Here is a 26959-nt window from a genome sequence, read left to right as displayed (position 1 = left end):
CGCGCTGTTCTTCTTGAACATAATAATTTCTCAGCGTAGACAGGAAATTTGAGCAAATGAGCAACAAGCGCGAAATAGTGCTAAGGACGCGCAGTGATACGCAACGCTAGCACAGGAGCCCATCTAATAAAATTATCGGTCGTTGCAGCGTTGAGGGCGAGTTCGTAGAAGGCGGCGTGGTTAGAAATGGTTTGAAGTGCATTGTACATATATGTTTATGAAGATACGTAACATGTAAGGTATGTCTACTGCCGACTCGATAAAGCTGTAGAGGTGATGTATCACCTCCTGAGAAATTCTGTAGTGAGGAACACCTTCAAGTGTCAATCGCCAACCCTCTAAACTACACTCAAGTATCAAAATAGAGTACGAAGGGAACGTGGAAGAGTGGATAAGAGGAATAATAAAAAAAGAACATTACAAAACTCCTTTTCCTTGAGGGAGCTACATGACACCCAAAACATGAGCGCTAATCAATCATGATAGCTAACGAAAACCTAACTGATAGCCAAATAAAAAGACACCATCTAACGTACTATAGAAAGAAAGAAAGAAAGAAAGAAGGAAAGAAAGAAAGAAGGAAAGGAAGAAAGAAAGGAAGGAAGAAAGGAAGAAGGAAAGAAAGAAAGAAAGAAAGAAAGAAAGAAAGGAAGGAAGAAAGAAAGAAAGAAAGAAAGAAGGAAAGAAAGAAAGAAAGAAAGAAAGAAAGAAAGAAAGAAAGAAAGAAAGAAAGAAAGAAAGAAAGAAAGAAAGAAAGAAAGAACCAACTACGAACCGCAGGTGTGGGCGCTGTTTTTTAAGCGCGCAGACCTTAGGTTCCTGGAGTGATATGACTATGTGTTAACTCACAAGGCGTCATTGTGAGGCAATATTTATCTATTGTCGTCCCTACTTCGCCCCGATTGAGAAACTTGCGCTTTGTACCTTATTTCTTATTTGAACTTAATGACCGCGAACTAGGTCGAATATGGCTGCTGCAATTTTTTTATTTTTCGCGCGACTTGCAGACAAGGATGGAGCGGCCTTAGAGCAGCACTGGTGTGCCCTGGGCTCGGTGAGCCTGGATGACTGCGCTGACTGGCTGGACACGGGTCTGGCCTTGGCGGAAGACCTGCGCTCGTCTCAGCCGCTAGAGTCACTCCACGATGCACTGGGTGAGAGCTTATCTGTAATGGCGTCGATTAGAGAAAATGGCAAGGGTCAGAAGAGTGATCTATGCATCGGGAGTGTTGGAATTGCCTAGGAAATGCGGCACACAGCAGTGTCGATCTCTGTCCGAACACATCACTATGCGGCTTGGCGGTGCTATTTGGCTTTACGCAGGAAAGGCTGGTGCAGGAAATGCGGGCCATTGCTGGAATGAATGAGCGAGTCTAATCATATATAAAGCACCAACGAAATGAACTGAGCAGAGGAACCGCGCGGTGGCGCCACTTGTCAATTAAGTTGAGCACCTACATTTTTTCAAGTTAATCTTCGCCTTTGTGCACGTGTAATGTGCAGTGAAGCCTGTGCACAAACACGCGCACAGTTGGACGATCACATCCCTATTTCTTTTCCGTTGGAATATATAAAGCGAAGTCGCCATGAGGCAGTTCGTTTTTCATAACTGTCTCATTAAATGAACTGAGTAGTAAGGGAAGGGAAAGCCTCTGAAGGGAGGAAAATATTAGCTGCGTGAATCAGAATGGACACTTTATCCACACGAAAAGCGAATAGAGTGTGTAGAAGAAGAATCTACGTTGGGGGGGGCATGGTCTAGGGTGTGCGTTTGTAAGTTCATCGCATGTGCTCTGGTCGGTAATGCCTGTTTTTCAGTGCTTACAACCATTGCTTCAGTTCTTACTTCCAAACATTTGCCAGCGTCTGCAGTTCCAGGATTTCTTTCCAGCCGATCTTTGTCCTGAAAAAAAAAAATGCCCAGTGTTAACACTCTCCTGCGCTAAACTCAGCGAAAGCTGTCGTTGGACTGCTGTCTGCCTTTTGCTGATTTCTAAGATATACAGTAATGTCTAAGGCTTTGTAGCAGCCGGGCTACCATAAAAATCGCAACGGGCACAAGGTCACGAGCCTGGCGCTAGACATGTGATGACACTGACCTGACGTGGCCGTCACGTGATGACTCGGTGGACGGGTGTTGGACTTACGCTGTCACGTGACCGGATGTTGTTGGTCTCTGCTCTGAATTCACCGGGGAGGGCTCCGTATAACAGCCTCGAAAAAATTTGCTCAAGTGAGCATTCGGTTGGCCTTAAGAATTATCCGATTAAAGTCCCACCCGTACTTTCAAGAAATATGTTCTTACAGCGCATCACCTCATTGACGTGCACACGATTCTTATGCAGCCTGCGGCGTTGGTTACATAAACAAAGCATAAGGCAACCGTAGCCTGTCTGGTGGCGCTCGCCTACCGTCGGCAGGGCGGTGAACGCGCCCTGCGCCTATGCTTCCAGCTGGCAAGACACACCGATCCCTTAATCTCCTTCTAATCGTGCACGAAGCGGCTCGCTCATTCGCCTCCTACGGCACACGCTTTCCATGAGGAAAGTGGGGAAACCTGATGGCTGAGGGGTGGTATAGTCTGTTGAAGACCGATCACAACCGAGAACCATGTTAAGCCTTGGGCGTAGAAAAAAGAACGAAGAAAATACTGCGAGATCTTGTCGATCCTCGGTGCGACGAAGAGGTGACCGTGACAGCTGCACCACATCCACTCCCCTCCCCATAAATGAACTCACACTCAGACCCTCCTGGATGACATGAGCAGCGGCAGCACATTCTTGGGAGCGACTACAGTACCGGCAATATTGTATATGGCTCCCTTATGGGGCTCCTTATGGCTCGGGCTCTCCTAGATTACTCTTGTAGCAACAGCGCGGGCCTCACGCAGCCGCCAACAATGAGGCGCAGCTGAAGTGAGCTCGAGCCTCGCGCCGGTTTCACATGCCAGGCGGTCAGAGTCTACCAAAAAAGGCATAAAGAACACTCACCCGATAGAGCCCTGAAAGTACATCACCTCGACCTGTCTCCCGTCTTTATTTCTCAAACACTGAACACTCTTTGATCAGCAGCTGAATAAGGGAGTTTTCAGTTGAGACATCTATTACTACTGTGACGGAATTTAGCCCAAAGAAGGTCTTAGCTCCCACTGTGAAGGATTATCTTTCTCTCGTACTCCGAGGCAGGCAGCTCTGAGTTCTTTCGAACGCCATTCTCAGGGCGCGGCCTGGCGGCTCGGCTGGAGAGCCTCCTTGGCGATCTGGAACCGTGGCGCGCTCCCCTGAGCCAGCTGCAGCAGCAGTTGGGCCAGGCGCTGTCCGCGTGTGGCCGCAGCCCCAGCGCGGACTCTGTGCTTGGCGGCCGACTGCGCGCCCTGCTGCAGGCACGCACGGCGCAGGAGCAGCTGGTGCGCCTGGCGCCTCCGGCCTCCGAGCCCCTGCCGGCGCCGCCGCGCCTCTCGGACCCGGAGCCCCAGTGGAAGGCCGCTATGGCACTGCACGCACAGTGGCTGGCCCCGATGGCTGCACGGGCGGCCGCCACGCTCAGAGACCGCCTGCTCAGAACCACAGGCCTGCCGGTCAGTACCGGCGCGCGCTCCTTGAAACATTTACAGTGCCCAGACATGCCACCATCGTTGGAAACAAAATCTCAATCAGTTTTTCCCTGGGTTCTTTGTACAGCGCTTTCTAGCATGCCATCTGCTAACAGAGAAAACTGCTCTCGTTTCAACTTCGAACGCAAGGTGTCTCTAACTTCTTGCGGAAAGAGAACCGTAGCATGTCCTTAGCTGCTCACTATGATAACACAGGAACTTCGCAGGATGCGCGGGTCTCCACACTCTAAACCCGAATACGTCTATATAGGAGTAAAAAGAAAGCAAACTGTCTTTACTCCCTTTTTACGCTTTTTTGTTTAGAGTGCACTCTCCCCCACTGGCCGAACTCGCAAAGCGTTGCAAATTTGTGGCACCTCTGTAACACCGAGGCAAGACCACGAATCTTTGCGCAGAAAGGCATGCCAACTGTGTGCTCAATGCCGCAAGCCTCTTCATCTCATGCGCTTTTACGTGATCGTCCCTTGCTGCCATTACTCGTACTTAACAATGCAGACACTTTTCCGCTTGTTGTACTTCTAATGACATTCATCCATCGGAACTTATCGAAGCGTACCATTTTCCTTATCTCCCTGACTGCAGGGGTGAAATACTGCGATATATATGGCTCTGTCGCCTGATGTCGCTTGTCACTTTCGTGTGTTGTAGCCATTGTTAATGACATTTGTCAACCTTGATGAACGCGAAAAACTCGATGACAGGTGTGCACAAAAGGTGTGCACAAAAACCGGCAAGAACTTTACCAGCGACGTAGTGATAGAACAACGCTTTCCCTGTGTATAGGTTTAGCCGTGTTCGTTTTTAGGGATCATTAAAATCTCGGTTATTGAATTCTTATTCTTCTTGAAGTCTTAATCTGACTACGCAGTAACCTTACTCTCATTGACTGATGGGTCGCGCACACTTCAAAATGGTAAGTTCCGTGTGATTCATGCTTGCAGCGTGACAATTAATAATAAATGAAGCAATTATTTTCTTATTTCAGCTATTACAAGAATGCAAGTCGTACTCTGAGCTGTTAAAACATCCAGACGTGCAGGCTCAGTTGGCTCCAGAAAGGTACGCACTTGGGAGCATCGTTTACAATCGTATTCTTGCTTAATATTTAACACATCCGTACACCGAGTGAAAGCTGATAACTATTCCTGCCGAGTTCTAAATGCGCATTGTCTACTCGTAGTGGAAGACAACAGTGGCCCCTTTGAGAAGAATTTATTAATATCTTCGCACAACTCAAATATATCTATTAAAACCTCCAAGGTGCTACCGCCAAGTACAGAGGGGAACACGGCGTGGATGAGTTTTAATCAGAACATTTCACGGCGTAGCCCATTCGTTTTTGAGGAAAGGAAATGGCGCAGTAATTGTCGCACATCTCGGTGGACACCCGAACCACGCCGTAAGGGAAGGAAAGTGGGAGTGAAAGAAGAGAGATAGAAAGAGGTGAGTAGTGAAGGGCTCCGGATTAATCTCGGTGGACACCCGAACCACGCCGTAAGGGAAGGAAGGTGGGAGTGAAAGAAGAGAGAGAGAAAGAGGTGACGTAGTGGAGGGCTCCGGAATAATTTCGGCCACCTGGGGATCTTTGACGTGCACTGACATCGCGAAGCACACGGCCGCCTTTGCGCTTCTCCTCTATTGAAACGCGGCCACTGCGGCCGGGTTCAAACTCGGAAACTCCGGCTCAGTAGCCGAACGCACTAACCACTGAGCACATTCTAGTGGAGTTCACGTGCGGTGATGTGGAAATTTAGACATCTTTGGCTCATCCCTCTGTGATTCAGAGAAATGCTTCTTCGTGCCCTGAGCGACTGCGTCGTCGAGGCGAAGAAGTCCTACGAGCAAGCCTCCTGCAGCCTGCAGGGCGTCCCGGACGTCGTCAGGGACATCGTCGGTCTGCAGGAGCTTCGCACGCGGGTGAGGCGACCTTCCTATCCGGAGGGTGCAGTCCCAGTAACCTTCACATATGACTGTGCGTCATGTGCAGCTGGAGGAAGCTCAGGAAGTGGTGCGCTTGCTGCACGATGGCAGCGATGCCTGGGAACCGCTGGTGCAGACGCTCACTAAAGCGTGCGACGAGGCACGGGAGGCGGCGGCCGATCGTCTGGATGCCTGGAGCCGCAGCGCCCAACAGGTCGCCACCAAGACAAGGTAGTGTGCGCAGGAGCAAGAAAGCTGGCTTGGTGCGCACATTTAAGCCAGTTATTTTTCAAGACGATCTACAACTTTCTAACGGGAACTTTATTTTGAAGTGCAGATTTAAAAATTAGCTAGTTAGCATTTAGGGATTGTTTACTTTGGAGAACGAAAAATACTGTAGACTAGGTCATGCAACTCTCAACAACCCTCAATTTTTCACTCGGCTAGGCCACACTGTTTTTTTAAATGTTTATTAAATTTAGCTGGGACAAACGTTATAGCCTCCTTCTTGAGGCTCTGTACGTTTTAGCATTTTAGGCGCTTTTGACGCTGTCATTTTGCTTTTTTTCACATTGATGAAAAACCTTTCTATCATCATTCCTTTCTTTACAATATTTTGCTGGGTTACACAACTTAGACACCTTCCAAGGTGTGCCGCAACTTGGTAGAATGCTCAAGTGTTCAAAATGAGAACGATCTCCGTGTTTTGAGGCCAGCTCGCTGTTTGAACTTGTCGGCGTGTGGCCATTGCTGCTATCACTGTAATAAACAAGAGCCCCACGTTCTATCAGGAACGAATGAACCGGGAATAAGACAAGCGAACCGTGAACAGCAAAACGAGATGATTTTAGATGAGTCAAACTCAATACTAGCTAGCGCACTTTATTTTCATTTCGATGGCGCGAAGATCGCTTCGTGGAAGTGTTGTGCACCTCGTCTGCATTTCTTCACCAGCAACCAATTTTCTTTTGTGTTCTTGTGTTCGGATTTCATTCCTTGCTGGCGGTACATATTGTGCATGTCAAGCTACAGGATGCATGGTGGGTGCTTAACGCTCCAGAATGTGTGCTACTGTTTCATACAAAGCCTGATGCTACCATGTTTGCCATAGCGCTGACTCTTTCTGCTCTTTGGCAGCGGTGACGTCTCACGGCTTTTCGGAGTATTCGTAGCGTAAACAAAAATATTGGAGGGGATACTTATGCTCCGCCTTAATGGTACGGCGCGATAGCGTCATGTGTTAATTCTCACATGTGCAGAAGGTCATTCTCTACTTTACATTCATAGATCTCTGGGAGTCCTCGTACAACTCCTGGCGCAGTGTTTCAACGGTTAAGCGATGCGCCACTGCCCTGCGATTGCAGGTGCTCTAAGTATAGTGGGCCTTGTGCGGACCAGGTTTCTCTTCCCGAGCGACCAATCATTAATTTAACTCCCACAGTTTGCTCACTATCTGGCGGACAGATTGAGATGACACCGCAAGGTCACGTGACCTAGGTGACCCACCTGCCTCCTAGATTGCTCTCTGGGCACCACCTGACAGAGTCATGCTCGTGATTTTTCGCTCACAACGCCGACAACGCCGACGCCCGATTTTCTGGGTAACGGGGTCTTTAACGCAATCGCGTTAAAAGAGTTACAAACGCCTGATATTGCTTAGTTATGCGTGAAGTGGGAAGGAAGCAAGAGCACGCTAGAAGGAAGGATTGCTTGGAATGAGGTGGGCATTGAAAACATTACGGAAAAAAAAAATAAATTCCGCGCTGACGATTTGTGGCTTCACCCTTTTACCGTACACCCGACGAAGGAAAACGACACAGCGCAGTCTGTTCATAGCTTAGAATAATCGCCAGTACGGCATTTCGCCGAGTCGACTGAGTGTTTCAGATGCCCATTGCGACAGTTTCTTACAACGGACAGTAGTGCAAGGAGAACTGTTCTGTCGTCGCAATTGAGCTACATGATGAGAGCGAATCTCTCTGCGCAGCCTGCAAGAAGACGAGCCCGCCCTGATTCTGGGTGCGGGCGGGCGGCCTCGGGTAAGCTTGAGCCCACGGCTAGCGTCGATAGCGGCCGAGGCACGGCAGCTGCGAGCCCTGGGCTGCCGCCTACCGCCTGGACCCCTGCGTCAACTCGAGGACACCGCTGCCCGTGTCGGCCACCGGGCTCGACATCTACAGCAGGTGAGAGATTACGACACTACTTTGAGTTAGATGTTAGGAGTGAATAGCCTATATAACGCTTATCATTCATACAGACCTCTAGCCGTTTCAAGACGGCATTGTAGAGCTCGGAGCCCAAAATTTAGGCTAACGTTCATAAAGCGAAAACTTCTCACTGATTGCTTTCCTCTGCACAAAAACGTTAAAGTAGGGCAGTGGTACGCAGCGGTAAATAAAGAGATCCTTGAGATAACTGGCCCCACTTTTCAAGGTAGCCGCGCTCTTGGAGTGAACCTAAATTGGTCTATATATAGATACACGCCTGGTAACGGTTAAGTGTAGGTACCGTATCTTACAAAAAGTTTACAGTATACGGTGGGCAGTAAACTTTTGCAAGAGATGGTACGTACGGATTTCTCTGCTCAAGGCCTCTCTGCGGACTTACGAGGTCGTCACAGAACACTGGCGTTTGGGCCATTCGATGACCATGCGTCTTAGGACTGCTCTCTGAAGAACCATATGTCCCTAATGTTATTCCCAGAGGTCGCATCATGCGCAAATTACTGCTCGGACACTGCGCGCAGGTGGCCTCGTTCTACAGCTCGGTGGCTGACCAGATGGTGCCGAGCCAGCGGCCACTGATGCTGGGGCTGGCCGAGGAGCTGACCGGGGCATTGCGGCAGCGAGTACCGTGGGGAGACGTGACTGCCCTGGATGCCTTTGTTGCCAGACTGCGTGCCCTGGCGGCCCGTTTGGCTAGCCGGAACCGCCACCTCCGTGCCTTGCATTTGGCCGTTTGCAAGAAGGTACATCTTTTTAAAACACGAGCAGCGTTTGCTTTGATTATGAAGCGGTGACCTTCTCTTAGACGAGGCTCACTCTTTCTGCGCGAGTTATAGGCTCCCGCTCCTTTGTCAGCGATAGCTGTAGTTGTGGCTCTCCTGGTTAATGTCGGGCCAGTGTCATACTGTGCCGTGGCCGAAAACTACAGCGTTTTCCTTAAATTTTTGTCCGTTGTTAGTGATATTATCTCTGCGGGCCAGAGAATGGGTTTCCCAAATAATCTGCCTTTTGTCGTCTCTTTATTGAAATAGGCCTGTTACTTGTAGGTCTAGGAGCAGACACTCTCAAGCGATGGAAAGGGCAAGTGGTGTGGTGCAGCTTTCGGTTGCTGTTTTTCGCCGTAAAGAAAATAAAATGCCCATATCTGCAGCCCGTGCATATAGTTCAGACAAAAGAGCTCAGGACATCGGGGTGAACCAGACCGTGAACCACAAAAGGATACAGAAACATAAGCGGACGCTGCGTTAGAAGGTCGTGGTGCACCGGCATCAGGGCGGCATCGAAGCGATACAATACTCCGGGTGTGTTGTCTCAAGTCGCGAACCGAACAATCAAGCTGATTGGCCTTTAAGTTGCTAGTAATGTCTACTTACGAACATTACATACGCCGTATATGTCGTTTAAAACGAGGAAAAAACTAAGCACTTGTGCTGTTGTGGCATGAGCGCATCCAAACTCAGGCGTGTTATGTGTTTCCTACCTCTGCCCCATTGTTTCTGTGCTGCCATTTGTGAAATCAGTAGAAAACCCAGGACGGCCACAAAATATTGGGTGGTCCGCGGTGCTCCCGAGGGATTGGGGACATCATTAATACTGTGTCAGCTTAACACAGGGATTGTGTTCTAGTTCTATTTCTCTGCCAACTTTAAAACCCTTCGACTTTGATTGAAGCCTCAAAGGGTTCCGGCATTTCTTCAACCATTTTTGCATACAATTTTTAGGCACCGCGGCAGCTATGGGGCTGTTTAAATAAACTCTTTGACTATAAAAAAATTAGTATGATCGGCCACTACTTGCGGATGATTCGAAAGAAAAAAAAGCACTGTATCATACCAATCCTGGTTATTTATGTTATCACCATTTAACTGCGCATTTTCAATGACTTCCCCAAATTAAAATAGAACGAATCGCTATGTCCGGTGATATAATAATGGTAAACAGCACTATATAAATATGCTAGTACTCATCAGCGTGATGGTTCGGATCACGCTGGCCTGTCTCCCAAAACGGATTCAGGTAGTGCATATGTGCACATAAATATACTTATACTGAGGCGCATGAGCTAACTGGGACACGATGCAAACACAAGGGCACACTGCGCAGGTGGTGTCACTGTTCGAGCTGGACCTCGTGCACCGGCAGCAGGGATGGAAAGATGTGCTCGCCGACATCAGGTCCATTATGGCACAGCAACAGGTAGGGTCTGTTTTTGTGCTCCCTTTGTCAAAACTGCCCGGCTCTAAGCGTTCGCTTTCAAGCCGTGTAGCAGGGAAGCCAGGCACCCCTGCAGGTCCTAAACCCTTGAGGGTGAGGAAACCTCTCGTCCTCACCCGCACCCAGTTCTGGTGCTCCTGGTGCGTCGTAAGTATCCCACTAAACATCTCAGCCGGGGATACTGTGAGCCAGGACTTACTTTTAACGAACAACGGTTGAGTTGTGAGGGACGCCGTAGTGGAGGGCTTCAGATTAATTTATACCACCTGGGGTTCTTTAACGTGCGCTGACATCACACAGCACACGAGTACCTTTTGCGCCTTGCCTCCATCGAAACGCGGCTGCCGCGGCCGGGATTGAACCTGGGTCCTCCAGGTCAGTAGCCGAGCTCCCTAACCACTGAGCCACCACGGTGGGTCAGAGACAAAACCCACGCGGTGGTTGCGCGTTCGTTGTCTCTTCAAAAAAATAATGTGGATTAGCTCAGCTAATCCAGGATATGCAAAGCCAAAGATGTCGGCGTTCACTGTGTTCATTGGCGTTGGCGTTGACAATGTTCTAGACGGCGATGGCTTTGAGCAAAGGAAGGGCGCATAACTTGCTCCCTGGATATGCGGACGCCTCATTCGTGCTTTGATACATATGGTGGTGGTGAGAGAGAGATGTGGCCTGAATGCATTAGCGCTGACAGCGTTGTGGCTGACATGTAGCACTGCAGCAATAGCTAAACCGCAGCGTTCATTTGATGATAAATTTCTCGCGATCAACCATTAACTGCATGCCACCTCCCAGGGTGGCAGGGAGGGCGCGCTGTCTATCCAGTGTGTGGCTTTTGAAGTTGGACACCAACGCCACGTACATGAAAGCGAGATTGAGGTCTCCACTGACTAACGGGGCCGATTGTGCGCCTTTCCTTACGTGAAAATGAACGGCCTTTGCAAAGTTGTCAACGCCAATGAACTCTATTAACGCCGTCGGTTCACTTGTTTTGTTTAGTTTTTGAGGAAAGGAAATGGCACTGTAGCCGTCTCACATATCTCGGTGGACACCCGAGCCTCGCCTTAAAGGAAGGGATAAAGAAGGGAGGGAAAGAAGAAATAGAAAACTGAAAATTGAAAGTTGGATTTTGAGGAAAGGCGCGGCGCTGCGCAGTGGCGGAACATCTGTAGCTCGGTGCTACTAGTGGTGCATGCACAGTAGTGACTAGGGAGCGAGAGAGAGAGAGGGGGAAATATCCGCGGCGAGGCACGCGTTGTGACGTCATGTGCCTCCTCGGAGCACCGCCACGGCGAAATCGCAAGTTCGCGGCCAGTAAAGCTTTCGCTTTAAAACTCGTCTAGGTTTCCGTGCCAGGATATTGCTTGGTAGTAAATGCTCTAGAGCCACGTACAGACACGTACAGCGTCTCTGGGGTCGTTTCTTTACCTTTCCTAAGTTTTCTGCCGGGGATGTACCTTACCCTGCCCCTGATTCGCGTATTGGTGAACCCCTATGTTCAGAGAGCACGATTATAAAAACAACAACGAAAAAACAGGTCGACCTATACGCTAATGAATGCGTGCATGTTCATTCCTGGTTATGTTATCTCCCCCCTCCCCCTGGAGCTTTTTTGTTCCATCTCGTTTATGTGGTTTCTGAACACTCAAATTATTTTGATGAATCAGCTTCAACAGCGACCCTCGTGTACATCATACAAACCCGCGAAAACATTTCCACTGTCATTTTACTGGGGGCACATAATGCGCGATGTGCAATAAAGTGCAGCGGGCAAGCTGTCAATTTCTCGGGGCATGGAAGACGTTAAGTGTTGTCCCAGCAAAGTGAGCCTTGCAGGCGAGGTGAAACTGGAAACAGCGTAATAGAAATGGTCATCGTCAATGCCACTTACACACGGTGACCAAGTCTATGGCTGTGGGCAATAGCAGTTCACGTGTGCGCAGGAGAGCCCCGAGCAGGTTCGTCCCTGGCGAGCGCACTGGGACCGGCAGTTGTACAAAGTCCTCGAGTGCCAGTACCTGCGGGGACTCGAGACGCTACTGCAGCACCTGCCCGAGACGCGCCTAGAGCTCACCTGCAGGTATGCACAAAGCCTTATTGCCTCTCAGGCTCCAGTTCGCTTGACATTTTTCAGCCACAATCACACACTTTCAGAGGAAACTAAAAATCAAGAAGCTGAGATAAACTAAATAGGCTTTGAAATGCCTTCTGGGGAGAGTGCATAAACTTGGTCAATCAATAGATTCTGCCGTCATGAAAATCTGAGCCAAATAAAACACTTCTATAGGCAGCAGAGAACCCACAAGCGCGCTTTAAAGTTGGCGAGTCCTTCCGGCGACTTTTTCATCCTCGCGCCCTCCTCCATCGCACGCTGCTGCGTAATTCTGTTCAGAGATGGCTATTGCTGAGATTCTTTCAAGCGTGACGCAGCTACCATGGCCGGGGCCAGTTGGCAGCTTTGCTCTGGCGGTTCAGAAAACTCCGCCCTCCCAGAGAATTCCCTTGCACATCGGCGGCGGGGCCGGCGGAGGAGCGCCGACTTGGTAGTGTAAAAAATTAACGAGAGGATAGGGAAAGACGCGAAGCCGCTGAAATTCAAATTTTGACTACGGATAACTATAAAAAAGCATTAAAAAATTCTTGCTGGAGGATATTTGTGAAGCGGCGTCCTTTAATATCCCAGGAATACCGCACCTTTATTGAGAGCCCCTTTCAGAGCCCCTTCAAAGATGAATGTGGCAGGTCAATTGAAAGCATTGTTCTCACAAGCCGTCAGCAATGTGTGAAGTCTTAATCGTAAGAGTGCGTAGTCTTGTTATATGATATAAATATTTTGAAATGGCCAAGTGCGGATAGAACACCAATTTTAGCTTTTCTAGCGCGACAGTCAGATTTAGACGGCTCGGAACCGTGGCTAAGGAAACAAGTAGTGATATGCGGCAGCGACGTTCTACGGAAGTGATATTAAGGCGAAAGCCTTTAATGGCTCATATTCGCGGTGACCGTCCGTCCGTTACATCCAAAGCCTGGAACAGTGCCAGCTGTGACCCTCCCCCGCACCGGCGCACACCCTCCTCGCCCCTCGGCGAGAGGTGGCGGCACCGAAGCGCATGCGCAGCTGCGCATAGCAACAGTGACGTCACCTGCTCTGGCAGGTGGAGCGAGTACGCGCTGCGACGGCGCTCCTTCGCCAGACGTGTCGCTGCATGGCGCCCACAGTCGAAAGGCCGCAGGCTGTCACCGAACACACTTTAGAATTTCCAAAGTGTCCTCCTAAGTTTTTTTAAAGCAGAATGTAGCGCAGTGCGTACAGTGTGGTACGTCCATACGCCTAACGGAAACAACTCAGTAGCGAGTGAAGTAACCAATGATCGAAGAAGTTGCAAAATTGCCCCGGGAAATAGCCGGGGCCGTATTCTGTAACGATCGATTTTCTTTTCATTCTACTTGTTCCTTTGCCATTGGTGGCTGCTCTCATTGTCTTAAGGCGTTAGAGCAGGCGTCAAGCTGGTCGTGACAGAAACACGCCAATGATGCCACCTGCTTGCATAAACGTGTCTCGAGCCCATGTCATGCGGTCCGACCGGGGCCGACGCAAACGAGCGACGGAGCTCGACAACACGTTTGACACGCCTGACTAGCTTTATCACCGCTAATCCAGTCGCGGAAAAGAGACTGGGTGTCGTGTGTGCAGCGGGGTTCGTGCGGCTTAGCCGACTTAGAAGCGACGTCACGAGACTTGCCACATCGGCCATCTGCGATTAGGCGCTTGTTTTCCCACCTGCGGTTGCTTTCGTCACATTGACGTCACGGCCAAATGAGATAGAAAGTCGAATGGATCGTTATAGAATGCGGCCCCTGGTTAATTGGAGGTATTATCAATCACCGCGCCTCGCGTCTGTGGAGATGGGCAGCCTGTCTGGATGGAAACGCCCTACGAATATCATATAATTTTTGCTTAATTCCTAATCATCACTACGCACAGTGTGTTTTGAACACAGTGTTGTAACGCAGTGGAAAGCAATGGCTGCTCCGAATGAGCCTTCAAGCCCAGTGGTTCTGCGTCGCACGCTGACGCAGGAGCGGGCAGCTCTGCTTCCGGCCACCGCTGGAAGAGGTGCGCTCGAGGTACTACCAGCAGGTGAAGCGGTTCCTGGCGCTGCCGCTGCACTTTCGCGGCGTCAGCGACGACCTGGCGGTGGACCAGAGCCTCGTTTTCTCGCTCATCGTCGACCGGAACGCGCACCACTTCGTTGACCTCTACAGGCGCACACAGCGGCTCTTCGCCTCCGTACAGGCTGCTGCAGGCAGATTCCAGGTCCCGACGCATGTCTAACGTATTTAGGAGAGTCTGCTTTGCGCAGTGGTTGGACGCACTTCGCTTAAAGAGAGAAAGCTCGCTAGAAAACATTTTATGTTTCGAAAAGAGCAGCACGTTAAGGCAGAAAGTATACCACGTTCTTTACGCTGCGGGGTGCCAAATTTTGGGAGGCTATGATTTAAAGGGACCCTGAGGATTACTCTAAAGAATTAATTTTTTCAATAAAATTGATTCTCTAGTTCCTTCTGGTTTTTGTAGCGAGGGTTGTCCGCAGTAAAAGATGCATTTATTGCCACGAAAATTGGTTTAAAAAGTTATCCACTAATCGATTTAAACTCATAACGTCTTTAGGAAAAGAAGAGCTGTCACCGTTTTGAAATTATGGTGGTGTAGCGCTCCGTCTAGGATCAGAGTAAAAAAAAAAGATAATCAGTGTCGACGCATGCATTTTACTTGCAAAATCGGCCGGTGATGGTGACATCTTTATTTTTGTTCTGGTAGTACACACTTTTACCGGCAGCTAGATGCGTGTGTGTTCTCATTCACGGACGATGCGCCATGTTACCTTCTTTAACTGCTTTATTTGCAGGAATGGGTGGCCCTGAGCTCAGTGAATCTACAAGCCTTTGCAGAGAAACTGACCCCGGAGGAATGGAAGATCAACTTCCGCACTGTCAAGGCGAAGTGTCAAGAGTTCGGAAGAGCTCTTCCGTGAGTGCTTGCCAAGACATTGGTTCCGGAGGACAAATAAGCCTTCCTTTTTTTTCGCACTAGCCACACTGTTTATGAATTAAATAATGTGATCCAAATGGGGTTCTCGTAAAAGACGAAACGGAGTACCAGGTGCTACGTTAGGACATAGTTTTCTCCTAATATTAGGGCACTTTACAAACAAATAGTTTAATAATTGAACATTTAAATTTAGTTGCAAGTTGAACAACACCGGGCGGTTGACACCTGCCCCACTTTCCCCAATGCTTTGCATTTAGACGCATGGCGTAGGTCATGAGTCCTCAGTTCCCGTCGATAGTAATTAACCTAGCATGAACCTGGAGACGTGTTCATGTGCTACTCGGCTCGTTATCTGAGCGGTCGACGAAAGGGCGGATTTATAATTGAAGGTGAAGGGATTGTAGGTACAACGTCACTTCCAGTTTTACACCATCAGTAATTCCCTTGATGACGTTTTGTCCTGACCATGGTGTGAGAATGGCGTGGCCTGTATGTTTTCGAAAAGCTATTTTTCCGTGATGTAGCGCTGTAGCAGGCGGCAGAACTAAAAAAAAAAGTGAATGGGTTACTTAAATGGGAAATCCGTGAGATGCATAGCATAGCATCCGAATTTTTTCGATTTGTTGGAATAGCAGCTTTGGCCGTCGTCAATTGGGGGTAAAGACTTTTGACTGCATGTTTAAGTGCGCCAAATCTCAACTTGTTTTTTGAGATCGCGCAAAAAAAAGAACGAGTCACTGCAATAGCGGATTACGCAAACCACACATGCCCATATTTTTATTTGCTTCGAACATGCTTGAATCGGTTCGAGACGAAAAGGGATGCCGCTGCGTGTCCAAACCAGAAACAACCCCCCCCCCCCCCCCCCCCGAAAAAAAAGGGTTATCTTGTCCTTGAGAGCAGATGTAAGAATGAAATGGATTGCGGAATTGGCGTAGCGTTTTCAAGAATGGCTCATAGAAGATGGTAGCCGCAATCGAGTCTCGGAGTCAGTCATCAGCCACTTTTCTTTCTTTAGCTTTCCATAGCGGTGATGGTGATGATGTAAATGATTTATTAGTTATAGTAAGTTTACCCCGTCCGTGTTTGGCCTTCGCCCAGGGCTCCTGCAGCGGCTGCCTTCATCCGAGCGCTGTCCACCAACTTGTGCTGGTCACCCGCGCGCGGCTTTCCATTGGGCAGGGGTGGGGATCTATAGGCGGTGACTTCCGGGTTGAATTTGCATGCCCATGTGGTATGGTTTAGGGAAGGGTATTTGTTACAGTCTGGGCAGAGTACAACGTCGGGTGCGGTTTTCTGGGAGCATGTTAGGGAGCCTTGCAGCCCCGTGCTCGTTTCTGTACTTCGATTGTATTCTTATCAAGCCCGTGAAGTGAGTCAGGTTCATAAACCGTACCTTGTAGCAAACACTCCAGCCGTTTGTGTTTAAAGATTATCTGCAATTTTCCTATTGCCGCTTATTTCCTGAAGCCAAGACTTCACAGTTTAGCTAATTATTCTTTATTTAACAAATTAATATGCAGATTAACTAGCACTAGCGCTAAATAATTGGTTTCAATTGCAAGTGACGGTCCGTATTTGTGGATAAATTGGTTACTTCGAAAAGAGAACTGAGGACAAACTAAAGTATATACACATTACCGCGTCCTGATCACAAAGAGGCTACAGTCACTCAAACGCAGCTTTTATAGGTTACAAAATGCTAGAAAATGTACAGGTGGCGCCATCACCGGCCGATTTCGTAAGCAAACTGCGGTGCGCACAAGACAGCATTCAGGGCATGGATGCCAGAGGCTGCACTACACCACCATTTAGTTCAAAATGCGGATCACGGAGTCATTTTCGGTCTTGACGTCACGATTTCGGCCCTGACGTCATGGCGATAAAACCACCTTTTGCAGAGGGGCAAACATTAGCGTATCCATAAAGAGCAATAGGATTGACTTTTCCCAAGAACGAAGATTTTGACATTAATGGGACACCTCGCACAAGACCTGCACGCCAAAGCGCCCCCTCCAAGAGTTGTCCTCAATGTCCTCCTCTGAATTGTTCGCAGAGAGGAGGAGCACTTCGAGTGCATGGTGGTGAGCTACGCCCCCGTGCGCTCGTACGTGGACTTCGCCCTCTCCGAGCTCGAGTCCGGCCTCGTGCTCGAGCTGCGCGCTTCGGTGGCGCGCGACGCGGCCGCGGTGCGGGCCTACCTGGACGCCTCGCTGGAGGCACTCTCGGGCAGCGCCCAGAGCGCCGAGCAACTGGCCCAGCTGAGCGCCGCCTTCGGCCGCGCGCTGTCCGGCCGCGATGGGGCGGCCGCCCAGCACGCGGCCGCGCAGGACAAGCAGCAGCTGCTGGCTCGCTGGTCGCGGAGGCCGCCGCCCGCCGACATGGACGGCCTGCAGCAGCTCTGGCACAGCCTGGACGAGCGCCTGCACCAGCACAGGGACGTCGTCGCGCACCAGGTCGGTTGGGAACCCGACACCTCAATGGTGCACAAAGACATTCCGAGGTCTTGCACGCGTGATTTTCACAGGGCAACACCTGCGTACACTCTGTTCATGAAAGGAGTAAAGAGGGAATAGCCTCTCCTCTGGCGCACTCCCTTTAAGGAGCTGGGTATGCTGCCAAAGCCCTGGGGTATATTTTGATCCCCAAAAATACGGATTACTAAAAGTTGGCAAAGCAAACACATTTCCTATTCAAACATGCGTAGATCAAGCAGTTACGAGCATTTTAAGCGAGGTTTCTATCTCCTCTGTTTGCTAAACTCAAGACCTACGGCGATGCGTTTGAACGCCTCATCCCTTTGCTACTACTTCAGGTTGCTGCTTTGCTCTGCAGTGGGAAGATACATCCTATGTTAAGAGTAAGTATTCTGTACATTTAGTGATCGAAAGTCTACTCTTGAACTAGTCCAGCATACCAGGCCTCTAATAGAGAGTACACTAGAGGAGAGCTTACTCCCTCTTTAGTACTCACTTTAAGTTTATTCGTATTTAAAGTGTACGCATTGCAAGGCTCACCTGGACAAGAATAAAGAAAACCGTTGTTTTTGTAAGCGACCATGACCATATGGTATTCCAAGCATAAACGTCCGGATAGGCGGGAGTATAGACTACCTCTGTTGTACAGCTGAGTTTGGAAGAATAACGCAGCCTCGACGGAATACAAGAGCCACTGTGGACCATCTGTAAGAATGCATTTCTACCGGGCTTCCATCCAGCGTTCGGTCAGTGTCATTTTGTCATTTCTCTTATTTGGGGCTCGTTCCACTTTCTTCCCGTCGTCCCACTGAATGTTTGAAACTCTTTCGCACATTATTTAACTTCGCGATTTCAATACCTTGCCAACTGTTTAAAATTTTCTAAACCTTCAAAATTAATTCAATGTTTAGGTGAACCCCTCTTGGTGCAGTATATTTTTAATAAGGAAGTAATTACTGATTACTATATCCAACCAAGCGCCGCTATACCGCCACAAAAGAAAGCTATGTAGCTTCCACAGAAACCTCGTAGTTGAAGGAAATTTCGTCCTAGGCCGGAGCCCTGAGTCGCTCTATTAACTGTGCTAACCAAGGCGGCTAACAGATGGAAGGACGAGAGCGAATGGATCAACATGCCGAAGAGGGAGCGGTGTTAGTCTAATGTTTAGGGAAGATCCCCTCGGCGTGATGGATTGGTAATTATTTGGTAGTTACTCATTAGCATCCACGCAAGCTCATCCATACGGCCACAAAGGAACGCCTTTGTGGCCGTATGGATGAGCTTGGGTGGATGGTAATGAGCAATTACTCACTTATTACATCAAAAACACTCATGTAAAGCCCTCGACCAAAGGTCCTTGAGGTATCTTTTATAAATAAATAAGTAAATAAATATACAAATAAATAAATAAATAAATAAATAAATAAATAAATAAATAAATAAATAAATAAATAAATAAATAAATAAGACGCTATCTCGAACTAAACATTTCACCTTTCTGTCCTCGTATTGACTCTTACAAATAGTTTTTTTTCCGCGTACTATAGAAATTTGAAACTTCCTTATAGGATGGCGCTACTTGCTTTTTGCGTTCTAAATAATTTTTATGGTGGCTGTGGTTTAGGGGGGTTTAACGTCTCAAAGCGACTCAGGCTCTGAGGGACGGCGTTGTGAAGGGCTCTGGAAATTTCGATCACCTGGGGTTCTTTAACGTTCATTGACATCGCGCGCTACACGGGCTGCAGTGTGTCAAAAATAAACAAGATTTAATGCAACAGTTAAATAAACTCAGAACTGTACTCGCACACATATTCTCTCCCCTCAGTCTTTATTTTCCGTATCCTCGTCACATATGCACTTGGCGCCGATAATTGTCGCGTTGTACGAAGATCCTGTTTTCGCACTGTTTTCAGTCTTTTTTTCGCCCTGAAAACACCTTTCGAGATTTTTATCTTCACCATCAGAAATTGGGTTTCCCTCAGCGCGGTCTTTCTGCGACTACCCCTTCTCGTATGGAGCTGCAGTGAGGCTCAGTGCGTAGTTCCAGTGAAGTTCGAGGGAAGTTCGCTGGGTAGTCTCCTGGTCGAGTTGGTGTCTAACACGGTAATGTTGGACCATGAATGCGAGGCGAACTGACTCGCAAGGTTGGCGCCACTGCAGATGGAGGTGCTGAAGGCGAACGCGTCGGCCCGCCTGGAGAACTTCGAGCACCTGCGGGAGCGCTTCCTGTCCCGCTGGGAGCAGGCGCGTCCTCGGCTGGGTGACCAGGCAACCAACCTGCTCGGCGAGCTGCGGGCAGAACTGGACGCCCTACTGGACACCCGGCGTCGGCTGGCGTGAGTCGCCGCGCTTGCGAATTCGCCGAGCTGTGTGTCCTTCCACGGCCGGACTGGAGCGGCGGCGTGCTTTGTCCGGCCGTGCTCCTTCAAAGGACAAATAGCCGATTGTGGTTTCCTCTGCAGGTCCGAAGCGGAGCAACTGGGAATGACCGAACCTGGAGAGCTGGCGAGCATCGAGCAGGAGCTACAGGATGCCGAAGCTTCGTGGGCTTTGCGCGAGCAGTTCCGAAAGGAGCTGCAGGAGCTCAGTCAGCAGCAGTGGATTCTCATGAGGCATGTTGGCTGGATAAGGGAGAACAGTGTCCCATGTAGGAATATAAGTGTAGCAGTTCAGAAAAGATCTGCAGGAACTCAGTCGGCAGTGATGGTTCGTAATGAGGCATGTTGGCTGGTTAAGCGTGGACAGTGTCCTGTTACGCGAATACAAGTGTAAAGAGTGGCTGCACCGAGATATATCCAGGACTCTGCTTCGTATACATGTCCTTAATGTTGCAGATGACGCATTTCTCCTTAATTTCCAATCGGATTAAGCATATCTACAAGGCTGCTGCTAGAATGTGTACAAAGTGCTTGCCGACTCCGCCAGCTACGAGTGCATACATGAATGTGCATGCAGAATGAGTGATAACACAATGATAGTTGCATGCCGCAAACTAGCCGCGCGAATAAGCTGCCCTTTGCTTTGGTAAGCGGTCGACTACCACACGCGATTTTCATTTCGCCAACGGACTAACTCGTGGACCATGATCGCTTTCCAGAGGACAGCTGCATCAGCTCGAGGGGTTCCTGGCCGAATGGGGGCAGCGGGCCAGGGATCCCGACACGCCAGCGGCCGTTGCGGCGTCGCTGTACAAGGAAATCGACACGCACAGGGTGACTATGCTCTTTTGTTTAGCGCTAACTGAGGAACTGCACTTTGCATTGTGGCAGTAATTGCGCGATAACGCAAGCACAGCGGTCTTCATTGAATCCAAGAACGTAGCGCGGTCACATGGAAGTTCAGATTAAAACTTTGCTTTCCATTCCGGTAGTGCATTTTTTTTTGTCGCGGTGGCAGCAACGCTCTTTTTCAGCTTGCTGTCGTTACCGGCCAGCATGATGCGCGCATTGATGTCATAGCTAGTTCACTTTTAAAAGCGGATACCTGTCTGCTACCTGCTCGCCGCTAATGTTAATGTCTGCTAATGCTCGCCGCTGGCCACTTTCCGGTTACAACATCGCTGCGACGCCGCCGCGAAAGCATATGGCGATCCCATAAGAGCTACGCGTTGAAATTGACCCAAATATGCTTTCACGGCCTCGTATGGATCGGAAAAGTTCTCGACAAGAGCCGCGACGTGATGCATGCGCGAGACCAGGCCTCGTGGTCGCTGCAGACCCAAGGCCAGACGCCATTCCGAAGCTACTTTTCCTTTCCTCTGTTACCGCTTGGCGCAGGTTTCGGACTTTCGTATTCACGTCTGTTATTTATTATGCTATTATACTGCTGTAATTGGTGAGAGAATCTGCAAATTTCTTTGAACAATCGATTTTCAAGTGGCAGCTGAGTGGCTTCTGCAATAAGCGCGCCGGCGTTGCTTTGGCACTGAATAAATGTTTCTTATACCCTGGATTTCTTCTTTTGTTCTCATGAACGTTGCTATGCTTTGCTATAACTTTGAAAAATGCAGTAATGCACCACTGAGATCTTAAACCCGCCATCCAAATGGTACACTGAAGCAAGAGCATTGAAATCGCAAAACGAATCCTTTATTTTCGTGCGAGCACCGCCTTGCAAGGAAGCGACTCAGCGGGCTCCCCTCCCACTTTATGAAACTCCCGCCAAAGAGGGCGCTGATTGTCCACTACCGGCGCGCCTCCTGGCCGAGGTTGGGATTCCTGTACGCCAACACCGTGCTTTACTAACATAAAAAAGATTCATGACACCGGAGGCGGCCGAGGGCATTGGTGGCACCGTGGTCTGCTTCGCAGCTCAGTTCGATTAGTACGACATTTGAGAACTGCCTTCCTCGTATAGCTGGCTAGCTTAAACGTCTGTGTTTGAGAGAAAACGTAGCGCACGCGGCCGTTTTCTTGATTCGGGGAAACAAGCAGCAAATTGAATGCTTAGACGTTGCGAAAGGTACGTCCGGCATCAAAAAGCACATCTGTTGTGACGTTTGAAAAGAAAATTAGCTTTGAAATAACGGTGGATACTTTTTCATGCTCTTCTTAAAAGTACTCGCCAGCTGTTAATGAAAGACCGCCGTCGTATGCGCACAGTGAAATTAGATTATTTTAGGAAGTTTTGTTTGCATGTGTTTCTGGGGGCCACGCTCCCGCAGGCACATTATTTGGGGCTTTAAATATACATAGACTTTAAGATAGCGTTTTGTCATTTGTTAACTAAGGGACGACCTTGAAATGAGAAAACTGGGAACTTTCGTTTACATGCATTCCTATGGGCCGTACTCCGCAGCTGTTACCCCAACGCACTGACAGCAGTCCCACTGCATCTTGCTTTCGTCACATATCGGTGTTTGTCTATAAGAGTGACCGAATAAAGTTCTCTCGAAGACAGAGAGAAGAAAACAGCAACAGTTTCACTTTTGCCCCAAATGAAAAAACGACCTTTTGAGAGCGCCGGCTGTATGATTCACATGACTCACAGCCACTTGCTTCACAAGACCCACACTAGGAAATTTTCAGGGGCACCCAGTTCATGGCCCCAATCCCCTTGGTCAACAAGAAAAGCTACTTCATTGGATTCAACTGGATGCCGCTCAGCCCCGAAGATCTCCTGTACAGATGTCGCTGTAAAGCACCTTGATCACATTAAATCGATTGTTGGATGGCGCAATACTTCACACGCAGAGCATTCTCGACGTGCCCATTGAGGACCGGCGACTAGATCATTGCATGGCCGTGAAAGGAGCTGCCCGCTCATTCCGGCATCTGGGTCAAAGTACCACTGATGTGAGGCCATAGAGGGGGGGGGGGGGGGGGGGGGGGGCATAGAACAGCAACAGATGCTTGTTTTCTCAGCAAGCATGCTACTACTTCGGTTTGGTGGTTCGGAATCCTGCTAAAGCAGCGGATGAGTCGCTGTACGAGAAGCGTGGACGTTTGGTCCCGGCGTGTAGACCGTTCCAGGAAGAATTCGTTGCCATAGTGAACGTTGCTCCTCTGCGAAAGCAGGCTAGCAAGTATGACTGCAGGATGGGAGTGCAAGAATTCAGGTGTGACCGACAGTTCGAACAGGCAAACATAAGGGACGGCGGAGAAAAAACAGGGGCACAAAAAGCACAAAGAAACGCAGGGCCGGCGCTGTACCTTTTCCCCTGGTCTTGTTGCTCCGTACTATAACTTGCAATCAACAAGACCTAAACCGAAGTGTTAGTACAAACAGCACGAGAGTCGGCTGTGTTACGTAAACAATGAATGTGGACAATGGCTGTCTCCTGAAGAGGGCGTACTCTTTGATGTGGCGAGCACTGTAACGCAGGCGGCGCTTGCTGTTCTCCCGCTGTGCCGTGGCGATGCCTTCTCGGCCCAGCACTGGGCCGAAATGTTCCAGCTGGCCGAAGCGGCCATTCGACCCCTTGAGGAGCTGCGCCTGGCGCACCTTCTGGAAATCGCTCCCAAGCTGGCAGCGAAGAAAGCCCAGCTCCAGGTAACGACGACGCCCCGTTGGCGCCTTGGTCCAATAAACAGTGACCGGGATGTCCCTTGGTACATCACCACTTGCGTCGTTCAACTGCGCAGGACTTGAACAGCAGAGCGCGTTCGGAGGCAAATATACGGGCCATACTGAGTGAATTGGACGTGTGGGGCAGCACAGCGAGGTTCTCCTTGGTGGACCATGCCGATTCGGCGGGCAACCATATGACGATCGTGCAAGAGTGGGCACAGGTTCTTGGAAAGGTGCGTGGCATGTTCCTCGGGGTGCACTAAACTATCGAAAGATTAGTATTCTTGCTTATGAACCTACCTCGCTGACATTTTCTAGATGATTCTCACGTCAAGACGTCTCGGCGGCGTTAGTATTTTCTTTTATGCATGAGTAAACAGAGTTCACTGGCACAGCCCCTTTGCTAGACACGACCATTTTTTTCCACATTATATTCATATCGATCACTTGTTGCGATGTGTAATAAACATTTGAAGAAGGTTACGAACTGTTAATGCCGTCACAGCATTTGTAATGCTTCATACCGTCCTGGGGAACAATGATGTTGACATGTATGCCCGAGTTACACAAACGATCTTTCCGCCTCTGTGATTCCTCGTCGGTCCCGGATACATTGACACCACCTGCGAATGTCTCACATTGATCTGAGTGCAGTGGAAAGAGACACTCGTCACCGCGGCGGCGATGTTCGCGCAGGTGGGCGAGCTTCAGCTGCTGGTGCATTCGCTCGCCGACGCCTGCCGCGGTGGAGTGGGGCCCAGCGCGGGTCTGGCGGACGGCGCCGCCCTGTGGGAGGAGCGGTTGGCGAGGCTGGAGCCCGCCCTGCGCGGCCTGCAGCGGGTGCAGCAGCAGTGGCTGCAGTTGGAACCACTGTTGGGTGCCCCGCGCGCCCTACTTCCCGACCAGGCGCCGCGCTTCGAGGCTGCCAGCCGGCAGTTCAGGTCGGGGCCTTCTCCTGTCCTCGTATCCGCGTCTTGTGTGAGCCAATCAGCCTGCGCGCTGTTTACGGCCTGAACACGGCGAAATGGGCACAGATGGCAGCAGGTGTTCAATGTATTACGAATAATGAAGAGCGAAAAACGGTCACCGAACTAACGGGCATCCGACAGGGCGCAAAGAAGGAACCTAGTTAGTCGTCCTTCTCACTTGCACCTAAGGAAAATGTTTTACAACCAAAGGTGCACCAAGTAGCTTGTGCACAGTTCGCGTCTTCGTATTAATGGTAGCAGTATAAAATGCATGGTCCGTCGAAACAGGCAATTGAATCAGGCGAAGAACTTCCTCTTTGCGCAGAAAAGTCCTGCGGCAGCGGACACGCGGAATAATTCCTCTGTGTGTTCGCACCTTCTGCTCCGTAGTCTAATTCGGGAGAAGGAGGTAAGCGCGCGGCGGATTCAGGCACGGGCGGCTCTGACTTCAATTGGGCGCCATCGGAGGCGTGACAACTGGCTGCCAACGGCTGACAAGGGCCTTCATTCTGGCGCCTCACCGACGGCTATAGAAAGTTGAGGATGGAGAATCGGTACATCGACAACCTTTGTGGATTTCTCACCAACGCTGATCTCGACTCCTTCAAAATTTCACCTGAACCGCTCGTTCCCGTTTGCAAACCAATGACTTGTGGCACATTTGTGGAATAAAATAATAAAATAAATCATGCGGCTGCCTTCTGCCCATTTACGCCTAATGAATGTAAGTCCTCTCTTTTGAAATCTCATTGTGTTTATTCTGAAGGAGGGTGGATGGATCTTTACAGATAACGCTGTACGCCTTTCGCCACACCACAGAAGGGGGAGGAAACAGTGGAAATTCTCCCGAAGTTTCTTCCGATTTTTTTTTTTTCTGAGATTTCATAGCCAGAGACGTATAACTGCTCAAATGTACAAAGATCGTTTATCTCAACCGAAGTTCACGTCAGCGATCAGTGTTTCTGGGGAGCTGGTCCCAGCAGGCGCAGAGTGTAAAGCACCCAGTGTAAAGCACTTGCACCCAGCGATGAGATAGCGTGTATGACATGTCTGCTTAAATCAGTGCCTAATAACGGCGTCTAAGCGCAAGCTCGAGACAGGCGATAGTCATTTTCTCGTGCTGTGGACGGACGGAAGTAGAAAGGTGACAATGCAGCCATTTTATGCCTTCCTGCGTTAAAAGAGATAACACTCTAAAACAAGCTGCTGGCTAAACCAAGGCTAAACTCCTGCTGGCTTCCTGGACGGCATCAAGATGGCGCCGCCAGAATTTAGGGCTACCATCTTCCTGCTCTTTACTCGTTTGTTATTGGTTTGGTTTATGGGTGTTTGATGTGACAAAGTGACTTAGGCAATGAGGGACGCCGTAGTGAAGGGCTCCGGTAATTTCGACCACCTGTGGTTCTTTAACGTGCACTGACATTGCACAGTACTCGGGCCTCTAGCATTTCTCCTGTATCGAAATGCGACTGTCGCGGACGGGATCGAACCTACGTTTTTCGGGACAGAAGCCGAGCGCTATACCACTGAGCCACCGCGGTGGCTCGTCTGGTACAGGTGTATCCATGGGACTCCGGCAGCCTGGCTTAAGAGTCATAGCACGATGTGGGGGATGGACGTTTGGCGCTGTTGCCATAGGAATTGCCGGAATTTTACTCTACTTAAATTTTCGGGATATTTCACAAGGTTCTCGATTTTAACCATTTTTTACGGGCGATAACTATATTGTAGCGATAGACAGTGTAATACCCTTAAAACCCTTAATCTCTGCCCCAATAATGTGCCATGCTTTTTATGATGCTGCAGACGTGGTAGTTGCGAGAAAAACACACACGCACACAAGCGCGCGCGCACACACACACGCACACACACACGCGTGTGTGTGTTTCGCGCTACTATCATGTCTGAGGTACTGAACCAACTAGCCCGACAACACGTTCTATTTATGATACTGGTCGCTCGTTTACAGGGCCCTTATGGCTGCCGTGGCACGGGACGAGCGAATCGTGCTCGTGGGCAGCACCGCAGAGACGCAGTCCCTGGACTCGCTGGCCGACCAGCTGGGCCGCTGCCAAAGGGCCCTGCACCAGCACATGGAGGTGTGGCTTATATGGCATTCACCGATTGATCTCGTGCCATGGGCCGAGGTCGTGTGGTCACCCTCCACTTATTGAAGGGACCCCTCGAACTGGTCCGTGTTGATGGTGCCCCAACAGAAGCGAAACCTGTTAAACGGGATTTCTCCCGGACAGTTCTTATACCTAGCAAAGGCAGTTATTGGTCGTGTTCAGCGTGCTGCCCTCGTATATTTTTAGCACACGCTGGAACAGTGGTTCACTAGCATAGGGCACAAGGTCTTTTATGCCCTTACTGAATGTACATCAATAATGCCTTGTGAGGCACGCGCGAGCACACATCTCGTAATGGTCGGAATTTTTCAGACTGCAGGCGCTGATTATTCCTTATTTATCTTTCTTTGGTGG

At 49.6% G+C, this 26959-nt stretch overlaps 1 protein-coding gene across 1 annotated transcript in view; it reads left to right on the top strand.

The window, feature by feature from the left end:
* The window catches only part of btv (dynein cytoplasmic heavy chain beethoven), a 97217-nt gene that overhangs the window by 6632 nt on the left and 63626 nt on the right, over positions 1-26959 (top strand). Inside the window, exons 4-22 of the mRNA XM_077663964.1 lie at positions 1008-1154; positions 3219-3577; positions 4599-4672; positions 5398-5530; positions 5601-5764; positions 7521-7716; positions 8280-8501; positions 9862-9954; positions 11913-12049; positions 14050-14287; positions 14880-15001; positions 17079-17478; positions 19660-19835; positions 19962-20111; positions 20597-20711; positions 23323-23490; positions 23583-23741; positions 24205-24449; positions 26446-26575. Of these exons, the coding sequence (XP_077520090.1) occupies positions 1008-1154; positions 3219-3577; positions 4599-4672; positions 5398-5530; positions 5601-5764; positions 7521-7716; positions 8280-8501; positions 9862-9954; positions 11913-12049; positions 14050-14287; positions 14880-15001; positions 17079-17478; positions 19660-19835; positions 19962-20111; positions 20597-20711; positions 23323-23490; positions 23583-23741; positions 24205-24449; positions 26446-26575 (3428 nt within the window). The remainder of the gene's footprint in view (positions 1-1007; positions 1155-3218; positions 3578-4598; positions 4673-5397; positions 5531-5600; positions 5765-7520; positions 7717-8279; positions 8502-9861; positions 9955-11912; positions 12050-14049; positions 14288-14879; positions 15002-17078; positions 17479-19659; positions 19836-19961; positions 20112-20596; positions 20712-23322; positions 23491-23582; positions 23742-24204; positions 24450-26445; positions 26576-26959) is intronic.

This window comes from Amblyomma americanum, chromosome 4 (genome assembly GCF_052857255.1).
Source record: "Amblyomma americanum isolate KBUSLIRL-KWMA chromosome 4, ASM5285725v1, whole genome shotgun sequence".
Classification (NCBI taxonomy): domain Eukaryota; kingdom Metazoa; phylum Arthropoda; class Arachnida; order Ixodida; family Ixodidae; genus Amblyomma; species Amblyomma americanum.
This window is presented reverse-complemented; position numbering and strand designations above follow the sequence as displayed.